Genomic DNA, 27604 nt, shown 5'->3' on the forward strand with positions numbered 1-27604 from the left:
GCATAAAATGAGTACAAAATCCTGTGGGGCTGATGCTCATTGCAGAAAAAAATATGAGTTTTTTTCATTCAGATTCAACAAAAGTAAGGAAAAAATCTGGATTGAAACCAAACATAAGTTTACTCAAATTCTTACTTAAAAATAAAAAGCACTAGTTGGGTCAGTTTTATTTCCTTGCACTCCAATTGTTTTGTGGACAAACCCTCAAAGTCTGACCTAAACTAAGCTGAGGTTGAAGGCAGAGAATGACAACCAGGCAGATGCAGCCTGGAAAATCCAAGCACACAAAGCAGGAGCAAGGGTTTTTCCCCTTGAAGATACTTCACAGGGACATGGAGGAGAATCGTAGTTTGAAAAAATATTTGACTGGAATATTTGACTGAAAAGTATTTACTGGAGCTTTGGGAGCAGCAGCACTCATGAAAGAAAAAAAAAAAAAAAGAACTATTTCTTGCAGCTCCCTCTTATAGAGATGCATTTCTTGGTGTCCCATAGTGTGGTTAACGCAGCCTGTTTTCATGACATTGGTAGGAATTTAGTATTTCTGAGGGCTCCAAAATCTCACTGGAGTTCTGAAAGAGATCCAAAAGCCTAAATACCAACCACAGTTTCAGAAATGATTCAGAGGAGGCCAGACAGGGTGATGGATAAGGCTCATTTCCTTAGGAAACATTGCTCAAGTGCCATTCTGAACTCACCATTTCCAGGTTATCAAAACACCACAGCCTGAAACCAAACATTGACCCAGCTGAAATTATGGAGGGTTTTTTTAAAAATTCTTTTTTCTGAATGTGACTTCCAGCCTGATTTCTCAGTTATTTTCTCCTCTGCAGTCTATAAACTGCACGAAGGGGGAAATCATCAGCAAGAAACCAGGTCTTTGTATTTCACTGTGACTTCTTCTGACAGAGAAAAGGGGATGAAGGCAGTGATGGCCTCATTATTTAGCTTAAAAAAAGCAGCCAAAAATCCTATTATCACCTGAAAAAATGGTGAAGGAGCAGCATGGAAAGAACACAAGAGCTGTTGAGATAAACTAATTGTAAGGGGAGTAATTGCCTGGCCCCTGAGATATTATTTGAGGCAACATTTGGATGCCAGAGCTTGGGTTTGCATCTTAGGCCACCTCAGCCAACAGAAAACTGTGAACATCTAGCAAGTCACCACCATGAGGGACAGCAGAAGCCACAGAAATGTTGTTTTCCCAGCATCCACGTGAAACATTTCAGTAATTTTTCTTCTCTAGTGTGTAAAAATTAAAGTCTTGCCTGAGTTTTGTAAAGGAGGAGCATCCTGCTCTCCTGAAATAGAAGGAAAAGCCATTAAAATCCTCCTTTGGCTTCAGGGAAGTTGTCAAGAAAGAGATCTCCATTACCAGATTTAAAAAGTAATTATTATCCTTTTCTGTTTCAATTTTTCCAGTCTTTTCAATCCCTTCTTTAACTTTGTGCAACAGTAACGGCAGCAAGCAAACCAATATGCTTGGGCAATGTCTGTGTCCTGGGGGCAGCCAGATTGGCTGGAAACTGAGTGAGGAAAAGAATATAATTTCAGGAGGGAAGTTTCTGACATGCTTTCATACTTCTTTCAAGAATTGGAGGGCAGGAGGAATCACATATCTGTACTCCAAAGTAATTCTGTTCCCTGTAGTCTGTATTTTTGGGAAAAAAAAAATAGGAATTGACAGTTCTTCTTAGCTCAAACACCTCGTCTTTACCAGTGGGATTTGAGCTGCTCTCCCAAAATTTTGCTGCCCAAGGAAGCCGCAAAATCGGTATCAAAGGGCAGTCAGGAGTGGGTGAATATTTGCTTTGCTTTGTAGCAAACCCACACCTGACCCAAGGCACCCACCCAGGGCTTTCCCCAGCCAGTGACCATCCTGACCCAGGGAAAGGTTATTCAGTGCAAACAATGTTTTGCAGAGCAAAAGTGAACTCTCTCAAAGTCATCTGATATCCTCTAACCTGAAACTGATCAGATCCAAGGTCTTTGTCAACATCTAAACTGCTCTGCCCCTTCTGGTAGGAAAGCGCTAGAAGCTCTTGGCCTTGGTCCTCAGCCTTAGACCATTGCATAAGTTATTGGTTTCACTCGACTGCTTCAGCAGCTTGATTGAATCAAGCCCTTCCTTTCTGACCAAAAATATTCCTCTCCATCATTCCTCTGCCTTTTATTTATGAGAGTTCATTGATCAAAGCAAAGGAGCTGTCAGAGTGTGTTGGTGTGGTGGTTCCAGCACCTGCCCAAGGAGCTCTGTGAATATTCAGGCACAAGGCTGCCTCAAGGTTGTTCAGCAATGCAGGAAAATATTGGATTTGGCTATGCCAAGGACAAAGATTCAAGTGAAAACACCTTGACTTCAGGGGAAAAGGGGGGGAAAGGACAGGAACAGAGTTGGGATAGAAAACAGCAAGGAAGGAGGGGCTGGCTTCTCCCACCAGCATGAAAATTGGTGACAATAACTCCTTTTGAGAGGGTGCATGTCTCTCCTCTCTGGAGACGAGAGACTTAACTGGACACACAGGCTTTAAGAAGCTGCCTGCCTTGATTTCCAAACTTTTCTTGTGCTGGAACATGCACCAGCCTCACCACCAAGCTGACTCCATCTACAATGTTAAATAAAACCAGGAATGGTTCTGCAGCCTTGAGATCAAGCAGTCCAAGATGTCCAAGTCATACTGCAAAACACCTGGTCCTAAGTCTTGTGGGGACTTTCTCTTGGTTTTAAGACATAATTAGTTTATTAACAGTGATTATTTTGCAACTTCAAATTATCTGGAACAAGGTGAGGTCTGTGTTGCAGGCCAGAGGTTTATGTTGCTTTAAGCAGGGGTGAGATGAGAGCCTGTGGAGGTGTCTGAGGGAGCAAAGGTGGAACTGTGTTGGCAGACAAGAGTGAAAAAGCCAAATCTGATTCAATCTCATCCATGCTGCTGAATAGGAGCACATCCTGTCTCCCAAACCATTCCCAGGTATTTTCTTGGAGCACTAACTGGGCCAAAGCCAAAACAATCAGTTTGCTAAATTAGCAGCACAATCACCACTGGACAGGGCAGCCAAACTCCTATTTACACTTCCAGAAACAACCAGGAGAACTCCCCAGATATCAGAGATATTACATAGTGAATAATTAAATGAGTCAGAATAAATCTGTGTGAAATGTTTGGGCCAGAATTATCGACACAAAATAGCTCAGCTGATCAGCTCATTTCTATTCCCAGAGTTTTCAGTGGGACAATTGTGATAGGATAAAAATCTCGAGAATCAATTCCCACAAAAGTTGGGAATACTCTTTTTCCATGTAATCAATAAAGAGAATACATGGACAAATTAGGATTTAACCAGCCCTCATGTAACTTGTCTCGAAGGCTGAGCTCAGGTGCAAAAATGTAGCTACAGAGCAGACGAAGCCCTACTCTTCTCAGAGGTGCACTCTGTAGAAGTTGGTTCTGTGTTGAGAAGCACGTTGAAACCTTCAGAGGTTCCTTACAACCCAGAATATTCACTGATTTAAGCAGATTTTGAATAAATTTATTTATTCTTTCTAGCAGTTAAAGCATATAAACACAGTTTAATAGTGATAACAACAAGGTCAATACAGGCCTTTCATGCCTTCTCCTTATCCTAGTACACCCCATGGAGAAGAAAAGCTGAGTTCTCAGGGGATTTTTGAAGAAATTTTGTAGCTGACAAAAATTCTGGCATTCAGACATCTGATAGCAACTGATAGAAATAATTGGAGTTGAGCAACTGGAAAAAGCAGTCTCAGGGATCATGTTAGACAAGGACACCTTGCAGCAAGTCAGGAGACACATCTGACCCAGAGGCATCAGAAGGCAAACGTGTGGCCAAGACTTGCAGCTTGTTTTGGTGTGAAAAGACAGTCTGCTGTCTGCTAAGGAAGGCAGGAGCCTCCCTTGAAATGGAAAATGTAAACCCCCTCCCTCCAAATTATTATAATTTTGAAATTAAGGGGCTCTCAGGCAAAGATATGGGAACAGGAATGACAGTTCTTTACTAAGAAAATTAAAAATACAAATGCAGTAGTGTGAACAAAAAAAGCTACTGCCAGAGTCAGAACAGGCCCTGAGCCCCTGTGTGTCAGGGTGGTGGCAGCAGTGCCATTCCATGGTGGCTCAGCCCTCCTGCAGTGCCAGCTGTGCTTCTGCTGGAGCAGGGATCCTGCACAAGGCTGGAGTTTTCCTCTGCAGCTCCAGGGCTGCTGGAGATGGGCCTGCTCTCCCTCTGGGAATGCAGGGCAGGAGAAAGCTGCTCCTCTGGGAATGCAGGGGGCAAAGGCTGCTGTGCTGTTCCAGGCTCAGATTGGATCCAGGTGGGAATGCTTGGCTCCTGCCCTGGGCAGAGCATCTCCCCATGGGATGATGGAATTTTCTCAGCCATGCAGGGGCACTCACTGGCCATGGACAGCAGAGATCTCCTGGAGGGAGGATTGGCTGTGGGAGAGATAAAGAAAAAACTGCCCCATGAACAGCAGAGAACTGCCCCAGCTCTGACAGATGGAAATAGAACACACACCCCCATTTCTAACTTAAGACACAGCTGCTAAGGCCTGGCAGCACCACGATCCATCAATGATCCCTGTTATCCCTTTGGCAGCACCTGGCACTAGTTTGACACATGGAAATACCAGAGAGGAGCCTAGCTCTGGTGTTGCCAGGTGGCACAACTGAGGCTGGCACACCTGGGCTGTCTCTGCTGCTGTCCTTGTGCCTCTGCTGGCAGCAGCACTGACAATAGTAAGCATTTTCCGAGTGCAAAAAATGCTTTACCTCAGCTTTGTCACCTTGTCAGAGGAATCAGGGCTCTGAGGGGTCTGATTTCTGCAATGGTTGTGGACAGGACAAGGACATTATGGAATCATGGACTCACAGAATGGTTTGGGTTGGAGGGGCCTTAGAGATCATCCAGTTCCAAGGGCAGGGAACCTTCCATTAGACCAGCTTGCTCCAAGCCCCATCCAACCTAGCCCTGGACACAAAAATACCTGCTCTGAAGCTCGAGCTCAAGCTTTTCTAGGAGCTAAAAACCTGGTAAAAGACTAATCTGACAGGAAACCTCTCCTTACTCCAGAAATCTGTGTTCAGTGCCAGGCATTTGCTCCAGAGATGGCTCTGAATAAACGCTGACTCCAAGAGCTCAGGCTTCAGGGAGCAAACAAGTTTCATAATCCAATTTGGGACCCACAGTCTTGTGAAAGGCTGAAGATGTTCATAATTAACTGTCTCTGCACATCTTTGCAGGTTCACAACCTTCCTACGGCCAGGTGCAGACTTCTTACATTGCCCCACAAATGTTACCCAGCCACGGCTGTTTGGCTTGCCTGTGATTCAAATGAAGATAAATTTAGCAAAGCAGATGTAAAAACAGCATTCTGGAGCCTTCAGTGGTAAATTCTGCAATAAAATTGGTTAGAATCCAAGACAAAAACTACAAGGTCAAATGACTACCAAAAATGGACTCATGTGTTTTTAAATTTGAGTTATCATATTCATTTTCCACCCTCTATAATAAAAGGGCCAAGAATCAGGAATGAATGGAAATGTTTGTACTGCAGAGACACAAAGTGTTACTCAGACTGATTTCTTGCAGCTGTACAGGCTTAAAAGAAATGAAAATAGTAGAACATTATTTTTATCAAGTTAGATTAGAAGGCAGTGATGAAGCAGGTAATGTGAAAAAAAAACAAAGTATCATCCTTACAGACTCTTTTCTAATCATAAATATATCTCATTTCATGTCTTTTTTAGTGAAAGCTGCTGCTGAAATAAATCTCAGTCACATGCATGCTCCCTCTGAAATTAGGTTTCTGATTCCATGGGTGCAAAGATGCAATTTGGGTCTTGAAGAGATTTGCCAAGTCAGTGTTTATTGAGCACTCCAAAATTTCAAAGTGAGGCCTAGCAGTGCTTCCAGCTGAGTGAACAGACAAACTTGCATTGATTTCAACAGTGCAGACCAGATCCTAATTCCTTTCTTTTTCAGGGAAAAGAATCTGTGTTCTGTGATAATGACTGCTTAGAGTTGTTAGCTGATCACAAAAGACTCCACTTTTTTTTCTCTAAACAAGACTCTTTCTCCTCATATCTTGTGGCGCTTTGCAGTGTGGATTATCTGGCTGGCCTTATCCCACGGACAAATCTCCCTCTATTCCCAGAATTCCTGTGTTCCTGTGCCCCCTGCGCTCATCACAAACGAGTTTTTGCAGAGCTCTGAAACAAAAGCCATCCGGAGATGAGGCAAAGCATTCCAAAATCTCTCCTTGTCTAACTTCTTCCACTGCAATCAAAAGCAGAAACAGAACAACGCTGATTTAGGGTGTTGAAGGCTACAAGAAATTCCTTGTGCTGTGCAAAGCCCAACAACCCCACAGGGGAGCCCAAACAACCACCAGGTCCTGCCAAATATTCCACAGATGGATGTAGTGCCAGGGAGGTTGGGGACCACAGCAAATGAGAGGTAAAACCCTTGAGACTTCCCAAAAGCCAAACTTGGATATTCACTTAAAAGCGACCCTCATCCCACCAGGAAGGGGGGGCAGACAGGAATCACAGTGTCTGCTCAACACATTTCTCTACATGCAGTAAAGCCCATGAGAGCAATTTTTAGATTGTAAATTATTTTGGAAATTAGGACATTTTCAATGAATTTGCCCACGAAATGTTCACAACTGTGTTACAAGAGTTAAAATCACTAAATTGCAGTGAAACGTCCACGGAACTTTCTAGGTCAGCTTCTGTTACAGAAAGGTCAGTTATGATTTGCAAGATTCTCTGTTAAAACTCCTCATTATTTTCCAAATCATTCACAACCAAAATAGGCTTACGGTACTTAAATTGGACAAGCAGGCCCTTCATGCTCCTCCTTTTGCTTTGTGCTTGCACAGCACTACAACAAGTTCTCTGCAGCACTACCAAAATACACCAAAAATCACATTGTTGATGATAAAATGGTTGCTTAAGGGTTATAGTGATGTGTTACATTCGCAGCCTCAAAGGGAGAGAGTGTGTCCTGTCCTGTTCTGTTGTTGACACTGGTTTCATGTTGTTCTACAGGCTCTAAATAAAAGGATGTGCTTGGAAAATCAGGACTGTGCCTTTCCAGTGCTGCTTTGGAGTAGACAAGAACATGACAACAACATTTGCTGCGATTTTACTAGAAAATTAAAATGTTCTGAGCACTGGCACAGTTCAAAAGCTCCTGGCATGGTTTGGACCAGTGCAGAACTGAGCACACACAATTCCTGACTCCATTTCAGGACACAGATTATTCCTGTTTGGCAGATTGTATGACATTAACCTGCCTGGAAAACAACTGCAGTTCAATAATCCAAGTGTGGGCTACACCACTCTTTACCCTCCACGCTAAATAATAGGTCTGGGCACACTTAAATAGCTAATTTGGCCACAGCCAGAACACAAGTGAACTATTCTGGGACTTGTTTAGGAGAACTCCTTGTCATTTTCTGGGAAATTAAACAAATCACTGAAATCTCACATGTCTTGTAGGTTTTGCCTCAGAGAGAGTAACCAAAGCAGATCATTTGAACAGAATCCTCTAAATTGGCCAGTTGGCATGGATTGGCTCATTACCTGGCTGTTGTGTTCAAACAAACATAATGTTTATTGGGAGAGGAGGAAGAGTTCAGAAATACTTTTTTTTTCCTCTTTTTTTTTTTTTTTTTGTGCAGATTAATAATATGTATATGTTTTTGTCAGGAAGACAAGCAGAGAGAGCAAAAATAGCTCTCAAGTGAGGCTGCTGCTACTCACTCCCCTGTTCCTGGATCCATGACAGCCATTATGTAACCAAAAGGAAAATTAGATGAAATAAACAGCAGAAGTTAATTGGGTCGATATCAAGTAAAATATAATTAGTCAAAGTATTTTGTGGCAAAGGCACTGACAGTATGTGGCTGTTCCTCAGCCTCAGTGGTGAGCAGGGATCCTGCCATGTGTTTAAAACTTATTCATCAAGCATTTCCATGGAAACACACAGATGCATAACCTTTGGATCACTTATTTTGGGAATTGTGGCTCCCAAGGCTTTCTCTGAAGTAAAAACTCAGTCCAGGAGAGGGTAACCAATTGTGGTTCTGATCCAGAAACCTCTCCAAAAAGGAATTCATTCACAGCAGGATTGGGTGAGGGAAAGAAGGAAAGGACATCTTGCAAAAAAAGAAAAAAAGACAAAAAATCTTGACCTTAATTTTTCCTCTCAGAGATTGAGAATTGAGACATGACAGCCCTGGGAAGAGCCTGGAGAGTTTAGAAATGGCCAGATGCCCTCAGGAAGATTGAAGTGTCTGCAAGAGTGTCAAATAAATGCTGTAATGAGAGACACCTTGGTTAAACACTGGGTTTGTTGTCCAGAGCTGCCCCCGTTGAAAGCCAGATGAGAACCAGCTCCACTACAACTTCTCCAGGTGAAGAAAAACCATCCCACGTTGGAATTGTCACAAGCTGATCCCAGTTACTGTGACAGCAGCTCCCTGCTCCTACAAAACCCACGGACCCTTGACAAAATGTGGTCCTTCCCTCATGAAAAGCCAGGTCAGGCTGGTTGTGATGCACAAATCCACAAAGTGCATTTGGAAAGCATCAGTAAAAATTTGCTGTCTGAATAAAAGGTGCTTCACTGCTCAAAGTAGTTCCATAGGAAATAAACACTACATGGAAAGCAGGAGTGGTGTGGTGGGAGGGCAGCCCTGGGTGTCCCTTCACATTCCTCAGCACCTGGGTCCCCTCCCAGGATAGTTTCTGGTAAGAGATGCTCAGACAGGGAGGTTTGGGACATGATTCCCTTTAACAGCAGGGCCAGGAGTAAGGAATATTCTCTAAACCAACGGGATTCTCCCACTCCTGGTCTCTGTGTCCATGCCAGGCTCTGACTGGGAAAGCAAAGCAAATTATTCATAATGCCTGAAAGATAATGAACCCCATTATATCAGCATTAGTAGTTTAACATAAAGCCTCAAAAGCCAGAGCCTTCAGAGGTTGTTCATAATTATTTGAGGATTCTGTTGCTGCCGTGATGTGATAACTCCTGTGGACTGGAATTTCCTTAGGCACAACGGAGAGCTGAGCATAAAATGTGAAACCTTAACTTCAAATTTTCTGGCTTTGGCTTAAGTCTGCCTCACAAAGGCCCTGCAATGCCTTTTGATTGTGTTTTGTCATGCATTGCCCAGCATCAGGGATAATGCAAGCAGGCACACTGTCACTGACTGGGGGAGTTCATTCAGAACTGAGGGCCCTGTGACACAGCTCCCAGTGCTGCCACTGCCATCAGCCCTGATAAGGCTCTCCTGAGACACACAGCAAACTGAGAAGGTGACAGGATGGGGGGCACGGCCTTACAACATGGAATTGCTCTCAGATCCTGTGCTTCTGTAGGGCTTTGAGACTTTCTTTGAATGAGGAGCAGGTCAGGAGGAAAGACAACTGGGCTACAACGCCTTTTTCCCTCTGGGTGTTTCAATAAAACTCTGCAAGGGTCTGTAATCTTTCTCTACAGGGATGAACCTGCACGTCATGAAAAAGCTGCAGGTGCTGTGAGACTCCACACAGCATCTGCTGCACAGCACATGTTTCTAGGAGTGAAAAAGACTTGTAGAGCCACACTGACCCAACTGAGAGCAACACTCCATAAAGAATGGTACAAAATCACAGCAGTGCTGCTTTTTAGATGGGATATTGGGAAGAAATCCTTCCCTGTGAGAGCAATGGGGCCCTGGCACAGGGTGCCTAGAGAAGCTGTGGCTGCCTCATCCCTGCAAGTGATCAAGTCCAGGCTGGACAGGTTTTGGAGCAACCTGGGATAGTGGAAGGTGTCCCTGACCATAGCATGAGGCTTGGACTGGGTGATTTTAAGGTCCCTTCCCAGCCAAACCATTCTGAAATTCTGTATTCAGAGTCGAGTACCTGGGCAGACCCACCAGAAGACTTCTCCCTTTACAGTCTGGCAGAAGAATGACAGCAGCTAGCCAGAAGGGAAAGAATTAGGAATTCAAGAGCTGAAATTCCTGCAGGAAGAAGCCCCAGAAAACAGTAGGATTTCAGTTGAAAACAACAATTACCCCAGACCTCACCATGTGCTCCATGCAAAACACATTCGATTAAACCACTCTCCTCCTCAGTGCACTCTTTTTTTTCCCTGGCACACAACAATAATAAAGCTATTTATCTCTAAAGGCTGGGAAACTAAAAAAGAAAAGCCCAGATCATTAGAGGACAAGGTACACTTGAATTAAAGGCCACAGGCACAGTGAAATCAAATGAAATCTGAAGTACCGTTGGATTTACGTTGCTGGGAGAAGGACACACAATTCCTTGTCTCATTATCAGCAAGACATTGATTTTCTGTGGAAGTGTGCTTGAATTGCTCTTGATAGATATTACAACTTTCCTTCAACAAGAAGAGGATTGGTTTTTTTCTAAAAACTGTTGGCTTTTTAAAAAAAAAAAACCTTCCTGAACTTATTTAATACTTTCCCCACAGCAATGCAATTGATGGGAAAAAAATAGCTCAGCAATAGCTCATTTTCTCTGCTCACCCCCAAGTGAATCCATTGCCTCATTTATATCTTTTATCTCCATAAGATCTTTTTTGGTGCATAAAAAATTTCATTCATTAAACTGCAAAGGGGCGAGGGGGGAAGGAATATCTGCCCTAAACCCATCTTACTGAATTTAAATATGGGTGTGGATAGGATGACCTGATAAGAAACAAGAGTTTGCTTTCATTTTATTTCTGTGGAGCAATAAAATGAGGGTGCTTGGCATCCGATTTTTGTGTTAGCAAAGAACAAGGATGATAATTTAATTGATTAGGACAGGAAAAGGTTGTGTGTTGACTTAGAGCAATAACAAGAGGAATAATGACTTTTCCGTGTTTTTTTGTTTTCCATGGCAGCCAACGTCCTGGAAGAAGACTCAATGGAGCAGGACATCGAGAGCCCTGTCACAATCCATCAACCTAAGTTGCCCAAACAAGCGAGAGAGGATCTGCCAAAAAACATCAGCAAAGAATGTGCCAAGAGGAAAATCCAGAGGTACGTTCGGAAAGATGGGAAATGCAACGTCCACCACGGGAATGTCAGAGAGACTTACCGGTACTTGACTGACATCTTCACCACCCTGGTGGATCTCAAGTGGAGGTTCAACCTGCTGATCTTTGTCATGGTTTACACAGTGACCTGGCTCTTCTTCGGCATGATCTGGTGGCTCATTGCCTACATGCGAGGGGACATGGATCACATAGGGGACAGCACGTGGACCCCCTGCGTCAGCAACCTCAATGGGTTTGTCTCAGCCTTTTTATTCTCAATCGAGACCGAAACCACCATTGGGTACGGTTACCGGGTCATCACGGACAAGTGTCCCGAGGGAATTATCCTGCTTTTAGTGCAGTCTGTCCTAGGTTCTATCGTCAACGCCTTCATGGTTGGCTGCATGTTTGTGAAAATATCCCAACCCAAGAAGAGGGCAGAAACCTTGGTTTTTTCTACAAACGCAGTCATTTCCATGCGGGATGGAAAGCTGTGTCTGATGTTCCGAGTAGGAGACCTTAGGAATTCACACATTGTAGAGGCATCAATACGAGCCAAGTTGATCAAATCCAAACAGACAAAGGAGGGGGAATTTATACCACTCAACCAGACAGATATCAACGTAGGTTATTACACAGGGGATGATCGTCTCTTTTTGGTTTCACCACTGATCATCAGCCATGAGATTAACCAGCAGAGTCCTTTCTGGGAGATTTCCAAAGCCCAGTTGCCCAAAGAGGAGCTAGAAATTGTTGTAATCCTAGAAGGAATGGTGGAGGCAACAGGTAACATTTCTTATACTTTGTATGAGGTAAATGCTTTAATTTTAGCAAGGAAAATCAGTGGTTTTGCTTCATTTTAAAGGAATCACTTCCACAGTCGTTACATTTGAAAAAGGCGTCCATTCTCTGGTGAGCTTCAAAATTAAAAGCATGCCCAGTTTAATTGTCTGTTCCATCCTGCCTAACGGAATTAGTGTTGTTTCTGCTCTGTTTGGAAAATGGGATAGCATCTCTCATTTTCTAAATTTTTCACAGCATGTCACCCAGTTATTTGTCATTCTATTGCAGGAGCAGCTCAACCACAGGGACCTTGTGGGATAAAATTGCTTAGGGATAAAAAAAAAATCAATGCAAAACTCTGTTTGTGATTAATGTGGAAGCACCATGGTCCTGTTGCTTCCAATCACCCCTGGGTATCTGCAGAACAACTGCCAGCCCTGTGGCATTCCAAGGCTGGATCCAGTAGGAAGTGATGATGTGTTCAATTCTCTCTTTATTATTTTTCTTTTTTTTTTTTTTTTTTGCCTGCTCATTTTCCTTGGTTTTTGTTTTAACTTGTAACGTGGGGCTTGTTCCACTCTAGCTCACAAAAGGTCTCGTCTGGTTTGGTGTTTCACTGGGGCCCCCAGAGGAGTGCACAGAACACTGGAAGCTGGGATGTACAAACAAGGAATGTTGTGTCACCGGAGTCTTGTGGAGATGCTGGGTGGTTGTTACCTGCAATTATGCAGCAGAACAGCAGAAACCACTTGGCGCAGGGGAAAAAAAAAAGTGCTTGAAATCCACAGCAAATGCACCACTAAAATAATGTTTCTTTTTTATATTAAAGCCAGAATTATGGGAGGGTACTTTTATGCGTGTTTTAGAAGCTGGAGGGTTTTTTTTCCTGTTAATAACAGCATCAATGCCTGAAATGAGTAAATATAATCAACACATGGGAATGGCTATTATAAAATGAAGATTTGATGTGCTTGGGGGAGGAGAAAACACTGATTATAGAAATATAAGAATGAGATTTGCCATTTTCCCCCACGACTGCAGCAAAACCCAGGAAAGTTTGAGCACGTGGATTCCACAGCTCTGACAGAGGCACAACCTTTCCAACCCTGACTCATGTTTTGCAACTGGAGCTGGGAAATAAAGAGCAGTCTCTTACTAGAACATGTGTGTGTGTTTCACACATCTATTATGTGGTGTCAGAAGAAAACTGCATTTGTCACCATATAATAAACGTGTGAGACAAAAATGGAGCAGGGGAAAAAAAAAAAAAAAACAACAAAAAACTGAAAGGAACTTGGCAGGGGATTTGAAGTGGTAAATGCAAGGCTTCCAAATTTTCCAGGAAGTAGGTGGTACTGAAAAGAAATCAAGATGAAATGTTTAGTGCTCCTGATCTGTGCAGTAGGCACCGAGATTTCAAACATCTGCATCACCTTCGGGTGAGACAATGAGGAAATTGCTGTTTGTTCCCTGAAACCATCCTGAGACTTCGGAATTGCAGCTGAAGGAACTTGACATCCCAAGGGGGTGGGGGATATTTTCAGGTTTGCTGAACACTGTGTTTTCCAGCAAAGTGATTGGCAAGTAGTGGAAGAATAAAAAAATGTCTCACCAAAACCACCTACAAGATCAAAAGACAGAATATTTCTGCAGTGCAGCAAATGTGGATTTGTTGGTTTAGAGTCTCATCTCTCTCTATCCCCCCTTCTCTCACCTCATTTTCCCCCCTGCACACCTCAGGGCTCTCTGGAGTGTTCTTTGCTGCTCTGGCCTGGCCACCTCTCCCACTCAGCCATCACCAGCCTCCACTGCAGCACAAAACCCCTCAGTCTGCTTGGGCTGGCAGAGTTTGAGATAAAATCAAATTTGTCGTTATCTCAAACCTTTCCAGTCCTTATCAAGAGAGAAACTGAATGCAGTGATTTGAAAACCCATGGAAGATATCCAGGATTAAAGAGTTTCCCCTGCACTGGATGGGTCCATTTCCCATTTTAAACTGTTCTGTTTGGGTAGAGAGTCTCCTGCTGAGTGAGATATGAGCAGAGGGCATCAAATCATGTCAGAATTACCAGCGCAATTTCTAAAACATATTTGTGCAGTAGTAGCTTCTTGTGCTGGGCTTTGACCCCTTGCATTGAGGTTTTTTTGTTGAAGGTACAATCAGGCCAACCTTCTACCAGCACTAGGAATTTTCACTCTTTTAATTTACAAATATTTACACGTTGCATCCTGGCAAATACTGAAAGCCAATTTAGGCAGTCAAATACTCACCTTTCCTACTTCCAGCTGCTGCGGAGTGAGAGCAGGGAAAGAAGCTGCTCCCAGCAGCAAAGCCCAGCCTGCATTCCTGTCAGCAGAGTTATGGAATCCAAGATTATAAAAGCTGAAGCCAGGAAAATGTGATGTCACCTACAGCAGTGTCCTCATTTGGTGTCATTGCTAAAGGGATCCAAACCAGACTGAGGTCATCAGGTTGTGTCATCCATCAGAAAAGTCACTCCCAAATTTGAGCAGGGAAAACAAACCTTTATCTGTTTTCAGAGCTTCCCCACTCAGACACAGCTTCAATGAGAAATAAAATGGGAAATGATAAGGGTAAACCTTTGCTAATATTGTTATTAATTATTGATCCTGCTTAAATTTGACTCAACAGGTAAATACATTTATAATACTTTCCACCCTAAGTGCTCCAAAATCACATTTATCTGTTGTATGAAACACAATTTTTATGGATTGTCATGGAAATTCTGCATTGTGTGTTAGGACAGGAAATTAAAAATAATGCATTTTCTTAAATGACATTATAAGCATTTCCTTAAATGACATTAAAATAATGAACCAAATTAAAATTCAGCAAAAAGTTCAACTCAAGGACCCCTTAATTCCCCATGGAAGCATTGCCATAACTTCCTGAGATGCAAAAAGAAGTGGATGTGCCTTTTCTAAGACACGTAATGAAGTATTATCCCAGGGACAATCCCTACACCTTGGTTATTCCCATTCTTTCTGCCATGAAAATCACTTTGAGGGAGAATCCTCAGCAAGGCATTTTCCAAAAACAAGAAGTCAATCTGACTCCTTCATCCAGCACTATCAAACACTCAAAATAAGGCTGGTTTTTAAAAATATTTGTTATGGATCCTTTCAACATGCATTTTTCTTGATTTATTTGTTTACAACAACATTCAAAAATATCTCTTTACATTCAAAGGATAAAATTTTTGCTAAGATTTATCTCTGTGCTTTTCTTGATGGTGGTGCACCTCTCTCCAGTGTCGAAAACCATTGATTTTGGGACAGCAAAAACACATTAGGCTGCTGTGGAATCACTGAGGAGCCTTGGGGAATGGGAGGAAAAAATCCAACCAAACTTCACGGCAGCTGGAGGACACAGCTGGTATTTCCACATTTTGCAGCCCCCATTTCCCAGAGTTTTAAATGTAAAATAATCTCCAGTTAGGAATGTTTTATGATAATTGAATCCTAGCCATAGGCTTAAACTTTTAAAGTCTTTTTCACCTGGTGAAATCTATTTCTAAGGGAAGTCTTATCATCATAAGCAAAGTAGGTATTTTAAAAATTTAAGCAAGTCTTGCAAATGTATCATTTTGATAAGGAAATAGACCCATAAGAAGAAAAGGAAAGCCTTTTAAATTTGGAAGGTGTAGTGGGAAGGTCAGGTAGTGTACAATAGGAAGAGAAACTGAGAGAAATAAGCTCAAAGAGAGAGAGATTAAAAAAAAAAAAAGGGAGGGGGAAATGATGAGAAAGAGAAAAATTATGAACAAGACTTGTGAAGTTGTATCTGGCCAGTGGGATGCACTTGGTGACACTCTGGCAATTCCCTCTGCCTAAAAATAAACATTTGAGCATTGAACAGTTCCAAGGAAAGAAAATTATCTGCGTGTTTGTAGCTGTCAAAAAAAAACCCAAACAAACAAACAAGCAACAAAGCCAGCCAGAGAACTTCAGGTTCAGAGGGATAATTTTACAAATAAACTCAGAATAGGGTGCATTTATAATTCTGACACTGGGGCAGCTTTGAGAGCAGCATCTGCAGAAGGTTTCACAGCCACAGAAACAACCACACTTGCCAGCTGTGGAAAACATGTGTGTGAAGCAATAAAATGTTCACTTGGATGGTAATTTATACAGTAAACAGTGTTATCAACCCGACAAATACTGTATAAAGCTGTTCCCCTCCTCACTACAGCCCCTTTGACTGACTGGTTTATTGTGGGTTTGATTTCTCTGGGATGAAGTGCCATATTTACCCCTTAGCCTTGCCCAGTCCTAGCAAATCTCTGATATAGATTTAAGCAGTTCCAACCCTTCAAAACCTCTCAGCAGACTTTGCTCGCTCTCCAAATAAACATTGCTGGGGTTAGAGTTTCTCACTTGAATTTTCTACTGCTCTCCAAGGAAGAAATATTTATCCTCTCCAACTGCTTCTGAAGGGCATGCAGGTGACAGGAAATAAAACACCAGGATTTCTCCCACCTGAGTGTTTCTGCAAGACAAAGAACAAAATCCTGGGGTTTCATTGTGTTCCAGGATGTGACTGAAATGCAGTTTAAGCAGGGTCAGGAACAAGTGGCTTCTGCTCCAAACTGGATCATCTTCATTCCAGAAACGATCAGAGCACAAGGGCTCTCCAGCCTGCAGCTTTCCTTTCTATTTTAAGAGTTTTAACATCTCCTGCTGCTGGGTGCTAGACTTGGACAAGGTTTCACTTCTCACACATCCCCACTTCCCTGGAGTTGCCAGCAATTCCTTTCACTTCCATCCCATTTTGATTTTACCGAGTCTAACAAAGCATTCCATCGTTAATTATTCTCACACAGAAAATTATAGGCATTAGCAGGAGGGGAGTTCTAAATGCCAGCAGGGAAAGGAATTCCCATCTCATTGGGTTGTTTCCTTCAGGAAGATTTCTCTACAGGTGGAAAAGATGAGTTTCATTGCTGAAGAGGATTGTAAGACTTAAAGGAGGCAATTACAATTTCACAATAGTCAAAACTATGAGGAATAGCAAGAAATCAGGGAGCGGTGTTTGTGGGAAATAAAAAGGAGAGGCTGATCAGGAGTATTTCAACTAAAATGTTGCTGTATCTCACTTTCAGGGAAAAGGGATTACACATTTGTTTAACAGCTTTATTCTCTGGGTAGTGCTGTACTTTGCAAACCTGTTATGAATGTTTGAGAATGGCTTTTTGTCCATCTCTCACACCTTTCTCACCAATGAATTCCTCAGCTCTTCACAACTCCAGCTGCTCCCTCAGCCCTAAGGGTTCAAATATAATATTCAGATTCAAGCAGTAACTCATTAAAAGGTAAGATCTCTAGAAGACAGGTATTTAGGGATTACCTAACAGATCAGATATTATGAAATAATTCTGTGCTGACCACATATCAGACTTGCACAAGAAGAGCTTCATTTTGCACCTCTTGTCTTTGCAATCCCTTCAAAGTCTCTCTGGGCATGGAGAAAGGGCAGGTCCCAGTTCTTTCCACACTCCCACCACCCTCCCCTGTCAACATTGTTCATTCCTAAACCAGGGCCAAGCACAGAGAGGTGCCTCAAAATCCTGTCTTTGCTCATCACTGCTGAGCCTACACAGGTTATTCCCTGCAGGGCTCCTTATCTCCGCAGCCAGAGCAATGACAGGATCCCAAAATTCACTTTAACTCTGGCCCTGCTCCTGTTTTCCAAGCAGAAAGGCACAGTGGGAAGCTGGGCTGGCATCCTTATCATTGACCAGCAGAGTCTTCCTAAAATCACATGATTCCAGACACCTAAACTCTTCCTAGAATCCCATGATTTCAGACACTTAAACTCCTCTTAAAATCTGTGGTTCCAGATATTTAAACTCTTCCTAGAATCCCATGATTCCAGACACCTAAACTCTTCCTAAAATCCTGTGATTCCAGGCACTTAAACTCTTCTTAAATTCCCGTGATTTCATTCACTTAAACTCTTCCTAAAATCCCATGATTTCAGACACTTCAACTCTTCCTAAAATCCTGTAATCCTAGACACTTCAACTCTTCCTAGAATCCTGTGATTCCAGACACCTAAACTCTTCTTCCTAAAATCCTGTCATCCCAAACACTTAAATTCTTCCTAAAATCCTGTGATTCCAGACACTTAAACTCTTCCTAAAATCCTGAGATTCCAAACACTTCAACTCTTCCTAGAATTCCATCATTCCAGACACTTAAACTCCTCTTAAGATCTGTGGTTCCAGATATTTAAACTCTTCCTAGAATCCCATGATTCCAGACACCTAAACTCCTCCTAAAATTCTGTGATTCCAGACACTTAAACTCTTCTTAAAATCCCATTATTTCATTCATTTAAACTCTTCCTGTGATTCCAGGCACTTGATCTCCTCTGCTTCCAGCCTAATTTCAAAGGAAGTTTCCCAGCAGTTTCAGCCCAGGAACAGGCACTGCAGAGCTGCTCCTGCTCAGTCCTTGGAGCTCCAGACCCAGCTGAGACCCCAGGGAATGACAGGGGGACCAGTGCCCGTGTCCCACACAATCCCCACCTGGCAAACCGAAGGGAGGATGCTCTGCAGAGGGCACCCCAGCCTTTTCCAGGTCAGAGGATTCCCCAGGCAGGATTAGCTCACTGAACATGTTCCACCTGCTCTCTGAGTGCAGATGTGATTCCTGAGCGCCTCAGAGATGTGCTGGGGGCCACTGGAGTGCCTTTTCCATTCCAGAGCACTTCCCAAGATGACACCAGGAACTTGAGCATGCTCAGCTCCCCCCCTTGCTCCAGGAACAGTGCAAGAAAAGGGTCAGCATTGAAATATTTTTCTGGAAAACAAAATATTTTGCTGGTATTTCTAATTTTAGACTTTCACTTTTGGTCATCCGGGGTTGTTACCTGCCTGGAGACAATGGTGGTGAAATCCCAGCATGGATTTGAGTCAGGGCAGGGTCTTACCCCTGGAATTTTGTTGGAATGAACTGATTCTTTCATGTTGATTACCTTGTTTGCTCAGCTTGATTTCCAGATATGAAGTCTGTCTGGGTAGCCTGCAGTTCAAAACCCTGGGAAGTATTTTTGCTGAACTCTGCTCCCTCCCATATTTCTAAAAGATCTTCTCACTTCTCCCCTTGGTGCTTATCTACTTCCAGCTGTATAATATTCTTTCCTCCTGTCTCCCTGAATTGAAATAAAGGATAAAATGAAGGATTTGTAGAAGATTTTAAGTGTCTGGAATCACAGGATTTTAAGAAGGGTTAAAGTGTCTGGAATCACTTTGCTTTACACTCCCTGATAACCAGAAGGCCCCTCTAAAATTACAAATATTTACATCTGTTTCTAAAGAATGTGAGCAGAAAGATAATTCACCTTCAGCAGAAAGTTTTCACAAAATTGAATAGAGCAGCAGCTGTAAAGCCAAAAGTGACCTAAAAGTTTAAAGAATGAGCAAAGTTGTGAATTAAACGAGAAATTCAAACTCAGCAGTTGATAGATTAAAAAGAACAAGGCTATGGACTGCAGAAACACCACTGGCTACATAAAGGACATGAAAAAAATACAGAAAATTTATGAGTTTTAATTTTTTATTCTAGAAAGCAGCTGCCAACACTAAAAACTCCCATCGTGGCACAGTTCTCGGGATTCTCAAAGCCTCTGAAAAAAGTCCTGAAGGGATTTAAGGGACAACAAATCACAAAGAATTGCAGTGATCTCAGTGGTCTCAATCACAGCATTCCAAGGAAAATCAGACAAAGTTTGGACTCACTGCTGTGCCCTTGCTCACTCACTTCCTCTCCTTCATTCCCAATATTCCCAAGAATGATTTAAAGAAAGTCACAATTCTCTCCAAGATTTCTTCCTGATTTTGGCGATTTTCCTTAGTTGGGATTTCTGTAGAGTGGCAGAAATCTTTAGCTTAAAAAAATGGGATTTTAATAAATACAGGATTGTTGAATGTGAGATATCCCATTCTTATAACTTGGACCAAAAAGAAACCCGATTTAAAGAAACATTCAAAACAAAGCAAAAAGCAAAGAGATCTCCAAAACCAAATTTCCAGTGCTTATGAGGAACATGTTTGAGATACCTGAGGAATGCTGAAATTTGATTTAGAAAAATGAGTTCAGAGGGAATAGTTGGCTGAATTCCATGAACTTCCCAGAAATGAGTAGTGAGGAGGGTAACTCACACTCTGAGGTATTTTGTAGGCTCCTCCCAGGCTTCCCCCAGCAGTTTGAGTTTACAAAGTGATGAACTGGACAAATAATTTCCCCTGGCAGGTCTGATCAGCATTTGTCTCCCACCAGGAGCAAAGTGAGCTCAGAGCAGCCCAAATCTCTTCTGAAGGACTCTCCATGGCAGGGGCCAAGGCTAAAAGGGGACCCAAAGCTCCAGAGATTTGTCAGGGACAGAGTTGGAAGAGGGTGAGGATATCCAAGAGGATATCAGGATATGCCTGATATCACAAAAGTGGATAGAAATCCCCTCCAGCCTAAATTTGGCTGTGATTATAAAACACCAAGCTGGCTCCTCCTTGGTTTTTTTAATAGCTGTGAAGAATTGAATGGCTTTGAAAAATTCACAGCCCGGCTCAGAGCTTTCATTGTTCTCCTGTGTCACCATTGAAGAAATGGTGGTTTATGCATCTTTGGCATCTTTTTGCCCCTCTGGAGGTTGAGATGAGTGTCCAGCATGGATTGGCCATGGATTGCCTGCTCCTCTCTCCCTGGCTCCCTGTGATTCCAGCTGCCAGCAAAAACCCAGCTAGAAACAATTGCTGAATTGTCATTATTATCATTATTATCATTGTTATCATTATTATCATTATCACCATCACAACTGTGTCTAACAGGACATTCCAGATTTTTTGGGGGGAGCCTTAAGCAACATCAAGGTTGACAACTTTGATTCCACATTTCTGACTGCTGCAGACCAATGTGAACCGGGGAGAGAAGGGCAGGGGGGGCTTCCCCTAAAAAAAATACATCTGACTGTGGCAGAGCTGCCAGGCACCACCAGAACAAAAAAAGATTAAAAGATTTATGAGTCAGCCACTCCAATTAAATTGTACTGGCACATTTTTTTAACCAGCCATTAGCTTTTTTTTTCTTTTTTTTTTTTTTTTTTTTTTTTTGCAACCTTGCATAAGTATTAATTTATTACACTTAGATCTCCAGAGTGGGGAAAAAACCCCATCCATTTTCATAGTTTTCCAATTCTGTTTCCATTAATCTCCAGTGGGAAGACAACAAATTAGCCACTTTTTGAGATATTAAGTGCAGCAATGAGTCTCTAGCTGCCAATAGGGCTGTGACGGATGCCATGAAAAAGTGTAGAAGAGTCCAAAGCCAAAGGTTTTGAGGCAGTCGAAGGTTCTTGTCTGGCCAAAAATCTGCTTCAAAGGCAGCAGCCACAACTCCACAGCTGTGAAGGGGAGGAGGTTTTCTAAATCAGGATTTTAAACCCCTCATAATTAGTCAAGATCCAAGGTTTGAGACATAAAACACGAATTTTAACCTTGCTACATCTTCTTTTACCCTCCAAAGGGATATGAAATACCCATCAAGCATTCAAAAGCCACCAGTGATAGAAATTCAGTCCAAAACCATCCCCTCCCAGTGTGGATCCAAGGTTTAATGTACAGTTTTGAGCCTGATCCAAAGCCCTCCCAAACCTGTGGAGCAGGATTCAGTCTCTGGTGGCCTCTGAATTAGGACCCTAAAGGACTGAATTGAGCTGTGCAGTGCCTGTCAGCTCCTTAATGGTCTCAGAGAAGAAGCAATTAAGGCTCTAATTAAGAGGCAAATGGAAGGTTAGAAGCAGATGAATGTTTATAATCTAGATAAAGTACCCACACTGGAAGTTTTGGCTTTGCAAGATCTGAGGTGGCTTCACAGCCACGGGAGAAAGGGTGAATCCACACAGGGAGTCCTTCCCTCAGGAAATCTGTCCTGCAGCCCTGAGCTTTCTCTTCTGTCCCTTCTGCAGATGGATGGAAAGAGACATTCCACAAGGACAGAGCCAACAAACCTGGAATATTTAATTGTACAAATGTCCATGGCAAATAGAAACACTGGATGGACAAAAATTCTCAGACCATGGAAGTTCTCCTTCCTCTTTTGCCCTTCCTTGGGTTCTGAGTTCATCCCTCCCACCACACTGTCCATCTTCCACCTGTGGTTTGATGCTTAATCTGTCATCAAGAAAGGAACCAAAAGCCAAAATTTCAGCAGGTGTAGCAGGTCCATTACCAATATGGGCTAAGAATTCCATTGGAAAGGTAACAGAACTGCAGCAGAGATTTCTGAAAACACAGATCTCAGGGCTGATTCTCTTTCTGGCAGCCAAGGCAGAGATCACACCTCTCCTAAAGCTCTTCTCATTATATTCTGTAAACATCACACCCAGCAGAACAGAGTAACATGATAAGAAAAATAAATTAAGACATATCCAGGAGTTCCCCTGGAATTTTTTGTGCAGATTAAACTCCTTCACTTCTTGCTAGCAGGACCCAGGAGACAGAGAATCCTAGTATTTCAAAGCAGTCTTCTGAAGAGCCTCTGGTGCTGGAAAGGACCTCTGATGGGGAAAAGACACCAGTCAAGCTTTACTGATGTCTACAAAGTGGCCAGAATCCAATGCACAGAAAGCTTTAAATAATCAGAGCAATTTCTGTCCAGCACCCTCCCCCCGAGGGCTGCACCACAGCCAGGCCATGAGGAGTTGGTGCTGTTGAAGCCTCGCTCTTCAACCAGCTCTGATTTCCAGCTTTATCCACTGGGACATGGGAACAGCCTGAGGGCAGCACAAAATGGGCCTGTCCATCCTTTAGGGGCTGAAACAAATCCCCAGGGATGCAACAGCAGCCAAGATGGAGGTGAAAATTCGTGGCTGATTTGCGCCGAGAGTAAAGGGGAGCTGTGGGACTGAGAAAAAATGGGGAAGAATTAAAAAGAAAGGGAAGTGAGTAGGGTTAGATGGGATATTGGGAATGAGGAATTGTTCCATGGCACAGGGTGGGCACGGGCTGGGATGGAATTCCCAGAGCAGCTGGGGCTGCCCCTGGATCCCTGGCAGTGCCCAAGGCCAGGTTGGACACTGGGGCTTGGAGCAGCCTGGGACAGGGGAAGGTGTCCCTGCCATGGCAGGGGTGGCACTGGATGACCTTCAAGGCCTCTTCCAACACAAACCATTCTATGATTTACAATATTTTATCAATATCATCCGTGTCAGGTAACCAGGCCCCTCTTTCCTCCCTCAACACAGCCTCAGTTTCCCACAGGCACCTGGGAGATGTGAGGACACCAAAATCTGTGCACTGTCCTTCAGGGATGCAGGAGGGACCCCATGGAATCCCCAGAACTCCAGGCAGTGCTGAGGCAGCTGGAGTAGCATCCTGCAGCCTCATTCCCCAAAAAAATCAGGGGGATGTCAGCATCCCCAGGCAGGGGGATGATGTCAGGATCCCCAGCCCAGGGATGACACAGGAAGAGTAGTTCCCTTCAGCCACACACCTTCCAGGTGAACACAGCACCACAAACCTTCTCTGCACTATTCTACTTACTGCAGGACTGGAGAAGATAAGGAAAAAATCCATTTTAAAGCAATTTCATGGAGGATGGCCATAACTTACTTAAATGGGCAAAATACACAACATACCTGTGGGTTGTTTGGACAAAAGGAGAAGAAAATAGCGGGAGGAGCAGGTGTAGTGGCACAAAAATGACACTTAGTGTGCAACTGGGGCTGTGAAAGCCCAGAAAATGCAGGTTGTGCTATTAATCCATGCTGGTGTTTATAATATATGTCATAAAGTGTTTATCATGAGACCCTGTGGCATCACACTACAAGGAAATGATGAAACCATGCTGATATAAAGAGGATATTCCAAGCAGGTGGTGGCATTAGGCAGCAACTGTGTTTTCCATAGATGTCGTGTAATTACAGTCAGCTCAGGCTGGGAAATCTTGTAAAAAGGTATTATTTGTGCTGGGGTAGTTCCCTTCTGTTCTCCAGGCTGTAAAATCTCGCTTTTTTTCATTATTGTGAGCCCAAAGGCCTGATGTTAAAGAAACCCTGGAAACAGTTGGAGTCTGTCAAGGAAGAAATGTGATTTTCTCAGTGAGTTTTGAACCACAGATTGCTGGAAAACCTCTGAGTTCATAAGACTGCAATAAACACCAGGAAAGGGGAGGCCACTCAAATACACGTGGTCACTCAAATCCCAGGCAACAAAAAAAAAAGCAACCTCGAACTCTTTTTGTGGATGTGTGGGAAGAAAGGTTGGAGGAAAACAGAGGGATTGATATAAATCAAAACTCACTTGCTAACACAGAGCACCTCGTGGTTGTCACTTGGGTTAAGGTTTAATATCAACCAATTCCTCCACTGTAGACTCAGAGACCAATAATTGTGCTGAGAAAGGAAGTATCTGCTCAATATAAACAATAATCTGTACTGAAAATGCTTTATCCTCTTTTCCTACCAGTAAAAAAGTTGCACAAGTCTGTCAAGGAGGAGAAAAGGAAATTTGCTGGTGCAGAAGGGTTTGTTTATGGCACAAAAGCATTTTGATGGTAAAACACAGCCTTTTGGAAGGCCTTGGTGCTGCCCAGAGGACATTTTTTTTTTTTTGTCTCAAGATGCTAAGATCCTGGGCTGGAGCAGTTTTCAGGGCATGTGAGAGCACTTGAGTTCACTAAATCAGCAGAAAGATTTGTTGCTTTGAGTCAAGTCCAACCACGTCATCACCAGGGATTTTGCATAATCACTGCACTGAGATTTGACATGCAGACCAAAAAATATCCCACTAAATCTATCTCAGATATTCTATTTATTAGGGCTTGGTGCAGGTTTTCTTTTTCCTCTCTGTCACATATTAGAACAATGGAATGAAAGACCACTTGATTACGAAAAAAGTGTGAGCAGTACCTCAAGTTCTGAATTTGAACACCCAAATTGCACGTGATGTGCTTTTCTCCCACATTGGAATGAGATTCTGAGGGGGGGAAATGCTCAGATCCCAGTCTTTTGGCCTCGTTTGGCTTTGGGTCGATCCCACAGAGAGAAAGCAGTGACAAGCCCAGCACAGGTGCCGTGCTCCAAAAAGCAGGATGGGCAGGAAAGAGAGGAGCAGAGGGGAACCTGCTTCAGAGGTGGAACCTGCTTCGAACAAGAATAGAACCTTTCAGCAGCAACCCAACATTGCTGCCTCTGCCCTCCAGCTGCTCCTGCTGCTGTGGGCACATGCTGAGTTATCCTTTGTCTTGGTTTGAAAAGCCAGGTGTCTGCTAAGGAAGGCAGGAGCCTCCCTTGAAATGGAAAATGGAAACCCCCTCCCTCCGACACATTGTAATTTTGAAATTAAGAGGCTCTCAGGCAAAGATATGGGAATAGGAATAACAGTTCTTTACTAAGAAAATTATAAATGTAATAAATAAAAACAAAACAATACACTGCCAGAGTCAGAACAGGCCCTGACCCCCTGTGTGTCAGGGTGGTGGCAGCAGGGCCATTCCATGGTGGCTCAGCCCTCCTGCAGTGCCAGCTGTGCTTCTGCTGGAGCAGGGATCCTGCACAAGGCTGGAGTTTTCCTCTGCAGCTCCAGGGCTGCTGGAGATGGGCCTGCTCTCCCTCTGGGAATGCAGGGCAGGAGAAAGCTGCTCCTCTGGGAATGCAGGGCAGGAGAAAGCTGCTCCTCTGGGAATGCAGGGGGCAAAGGCTGCTGTGCTGTTCCAGGCTCAGGTTGGATCCAGGTGGGAATGCTTGGCTCCTGCCCTGGGCAGAGCATCTCCCCATGGGATGATGGAATTTTCTCAGCCATGCAGGGACACTCAGTGGCCATGGACAGCAGAGATCTCCTGGAGGGAGGATTGGCTGTGGGAGAGATAAAGAAAAAACTGCCCAAAGAACAGCAGAGAGCTGCCCCAGCTCTGACAGATGGAAACAGAACACACACCCCCAGCCACAGCTTGTAACCTAAGATATCCTTGCTGGAGCAGCAATTTCTCCCCAAAAAATAAAGGAACAGCATCACACAGTCTTGAGATAAAACTCAGATTGCGCCACAGGAATGAAACACTTTCTGACAGGATCAGAAATGGATCCCTGGTGTGATACAGACACTGGCATGGCCCAGGTGGACAGAGCAGATCCCTCCTTCCCATCTCACCCTCTGCCTTGTTGTTTCTACACCTGAAAAAGTGAGCACACAGCTCCCCAGACTTCAGCTGCACAACTCAGTGATAACTGAGACTCATTTTTTAGGCAATTTGCATGGATGGGAGCAATTACAGCCAAGGCACATCAACAGAGAATCAAGCCCTGCATCTAATGTTGATAATGCTCTTAATAATAACAACCCCCCTTTCCTGGAAGAGAACATTAAACCTGTTCAAAATACAGTATTTTTTTCCAAATGATAGTATTTCTCCCCTCCTACACCACATCTACCTTAATCATCTGACTCCCACATAGCTGGCTCGACTTCAATGACAGTCTCCTCTACTTGTTTAAAAGTCATGTTATTTCCACTGCCATCAAAAAGGCAGGATTTTCAAGTGAAGTTATTAAAGTTTCCAACACAAGGAACAGTGCGTGGGTACTGCTGAAGTCAACTCTCTGGAATGAAAAAGAGATTCCTTCACTTCTACCAGAGGATTGAGCCTCCCTTCTCTCTGGAGCCAGGAGACACCTGTATTTATGACGATGCTTTTTCTGTCTGCAAAGCATCTCAAAAGTATTGTCTGTTCCACAGTGAGCCCAGTGATCCAAATTTGAATTTCCATCAGAAAAAAAAAAAAACAAAAACAAACCAAACCTAGGGACCAGTCCTTCCTGGTGCTGGATGAATGGGAAAATACTTAGATATTAATGTGTTCAAAGTCTTCTAGCCAAAATACAAAATACTAAAAAAGGCAATAGATGAGCCCAATTTCTCCCTGGAGGCTCCACAAGGCCATCCCCTCTCCTTATCTGCCACCCAGAGCCCTGATTTGTTACAGCCAAGAGTAATTAGGTCTAATCCACTGCCTGGTTCCCACCCAGCTGCTAAGCCCCTCATATTGGACACAGAAGAAGGAAATTTTAATACTTTAATTGGAAAAAATCCCTTCAATGCTGACCTGCAGCTGTTCACCTCGAGCTCTGTGTCTGTGCTGACACATCGTGGGCTTTAATCAACTTTACCGAGTTTCAACAAGTTTTTGCAGCAGCCCCCAGTGCAAGCCCAGGCTTTGTCAAGGGACAGTGGTTTATTCACTTTGCGCCACTGATCCGAGCTGAGAGATGAGGAATTAATCTCAAAGCAATTCAGTGTTTTGGGAGAGTTTCAGCTCCTTTTCCACACAGCTTTCTCAGCAGCTGTCAGATCACTGCAGGGCTTCATTTGCTGAATCCACCTCCCTGCATTTTCACCTCATTAGCTGCCCTTGCACAAGTCCTGTTCAGTCCCTCTGAATTCAGCAGGATCGGGAGGTGTTCCAGCTGCTGCAGCAGGAAAGGTTTATGAAAACTGCATATGCATTATGCAGCACCTACACTTGCAATGAATTAAATCCCCCAAGTTCATTCATTCATTGTTTCAAAACCTGTCAGAGCACCTTATTCCAATTACAGCCTTCACTCAGCTCAGGATTACACCTGATGGTGTGTCAGTCTGACATTCTGCCATCCCTTGATGAGGAAAGAGAAAAGGACAGACAAAAAGGAAAAGAAAATAAAGGGGTTTTTTTGTATCAGAAGTGGTCCATCCCTTCC

The 27604-nt window shown here is 43.3% G+C and overlaps 1 protein-coding gene across 2 annotated transcripts in view; it reads left to right on the plus strand.

Moving 5' to 3' along the window:
* The window catches only part of KCNJ6 (potassium inwardly rectifying channel subfamily J member 6), a 161003-nt gene that overhangs the window by 112441 nt on the left and 20958 nt on the right, over positions 1-27604 (plus strand). For both annotated transcript variants that reach the window (XM_038150104.1, XM_038150113.1), the window contains one exon: positions 10933-11853. In XM_038150104.1, the coding sequence (XP_038006032.1) occupies positions 10933-11853 (921 nt within the window). The remainder of the gene's footprint in view (positions 1-10932; positions 11854-27604) is intronic.

Source organism: Motacilla alba, chromosome 1 (assembly GCF_015832195.1).
Source record: "Motacilla alba alba isolate MOTALB_02 chromosome 1, Motacilla_alba_V1.0_pri, whole genome shotgun sequence".
Lineage (NCBI taxonomy): Eukaryota > Metazoa > Chordata > Aves > Passeriformes > Motacillidae > Motacilla > Motacilla alba.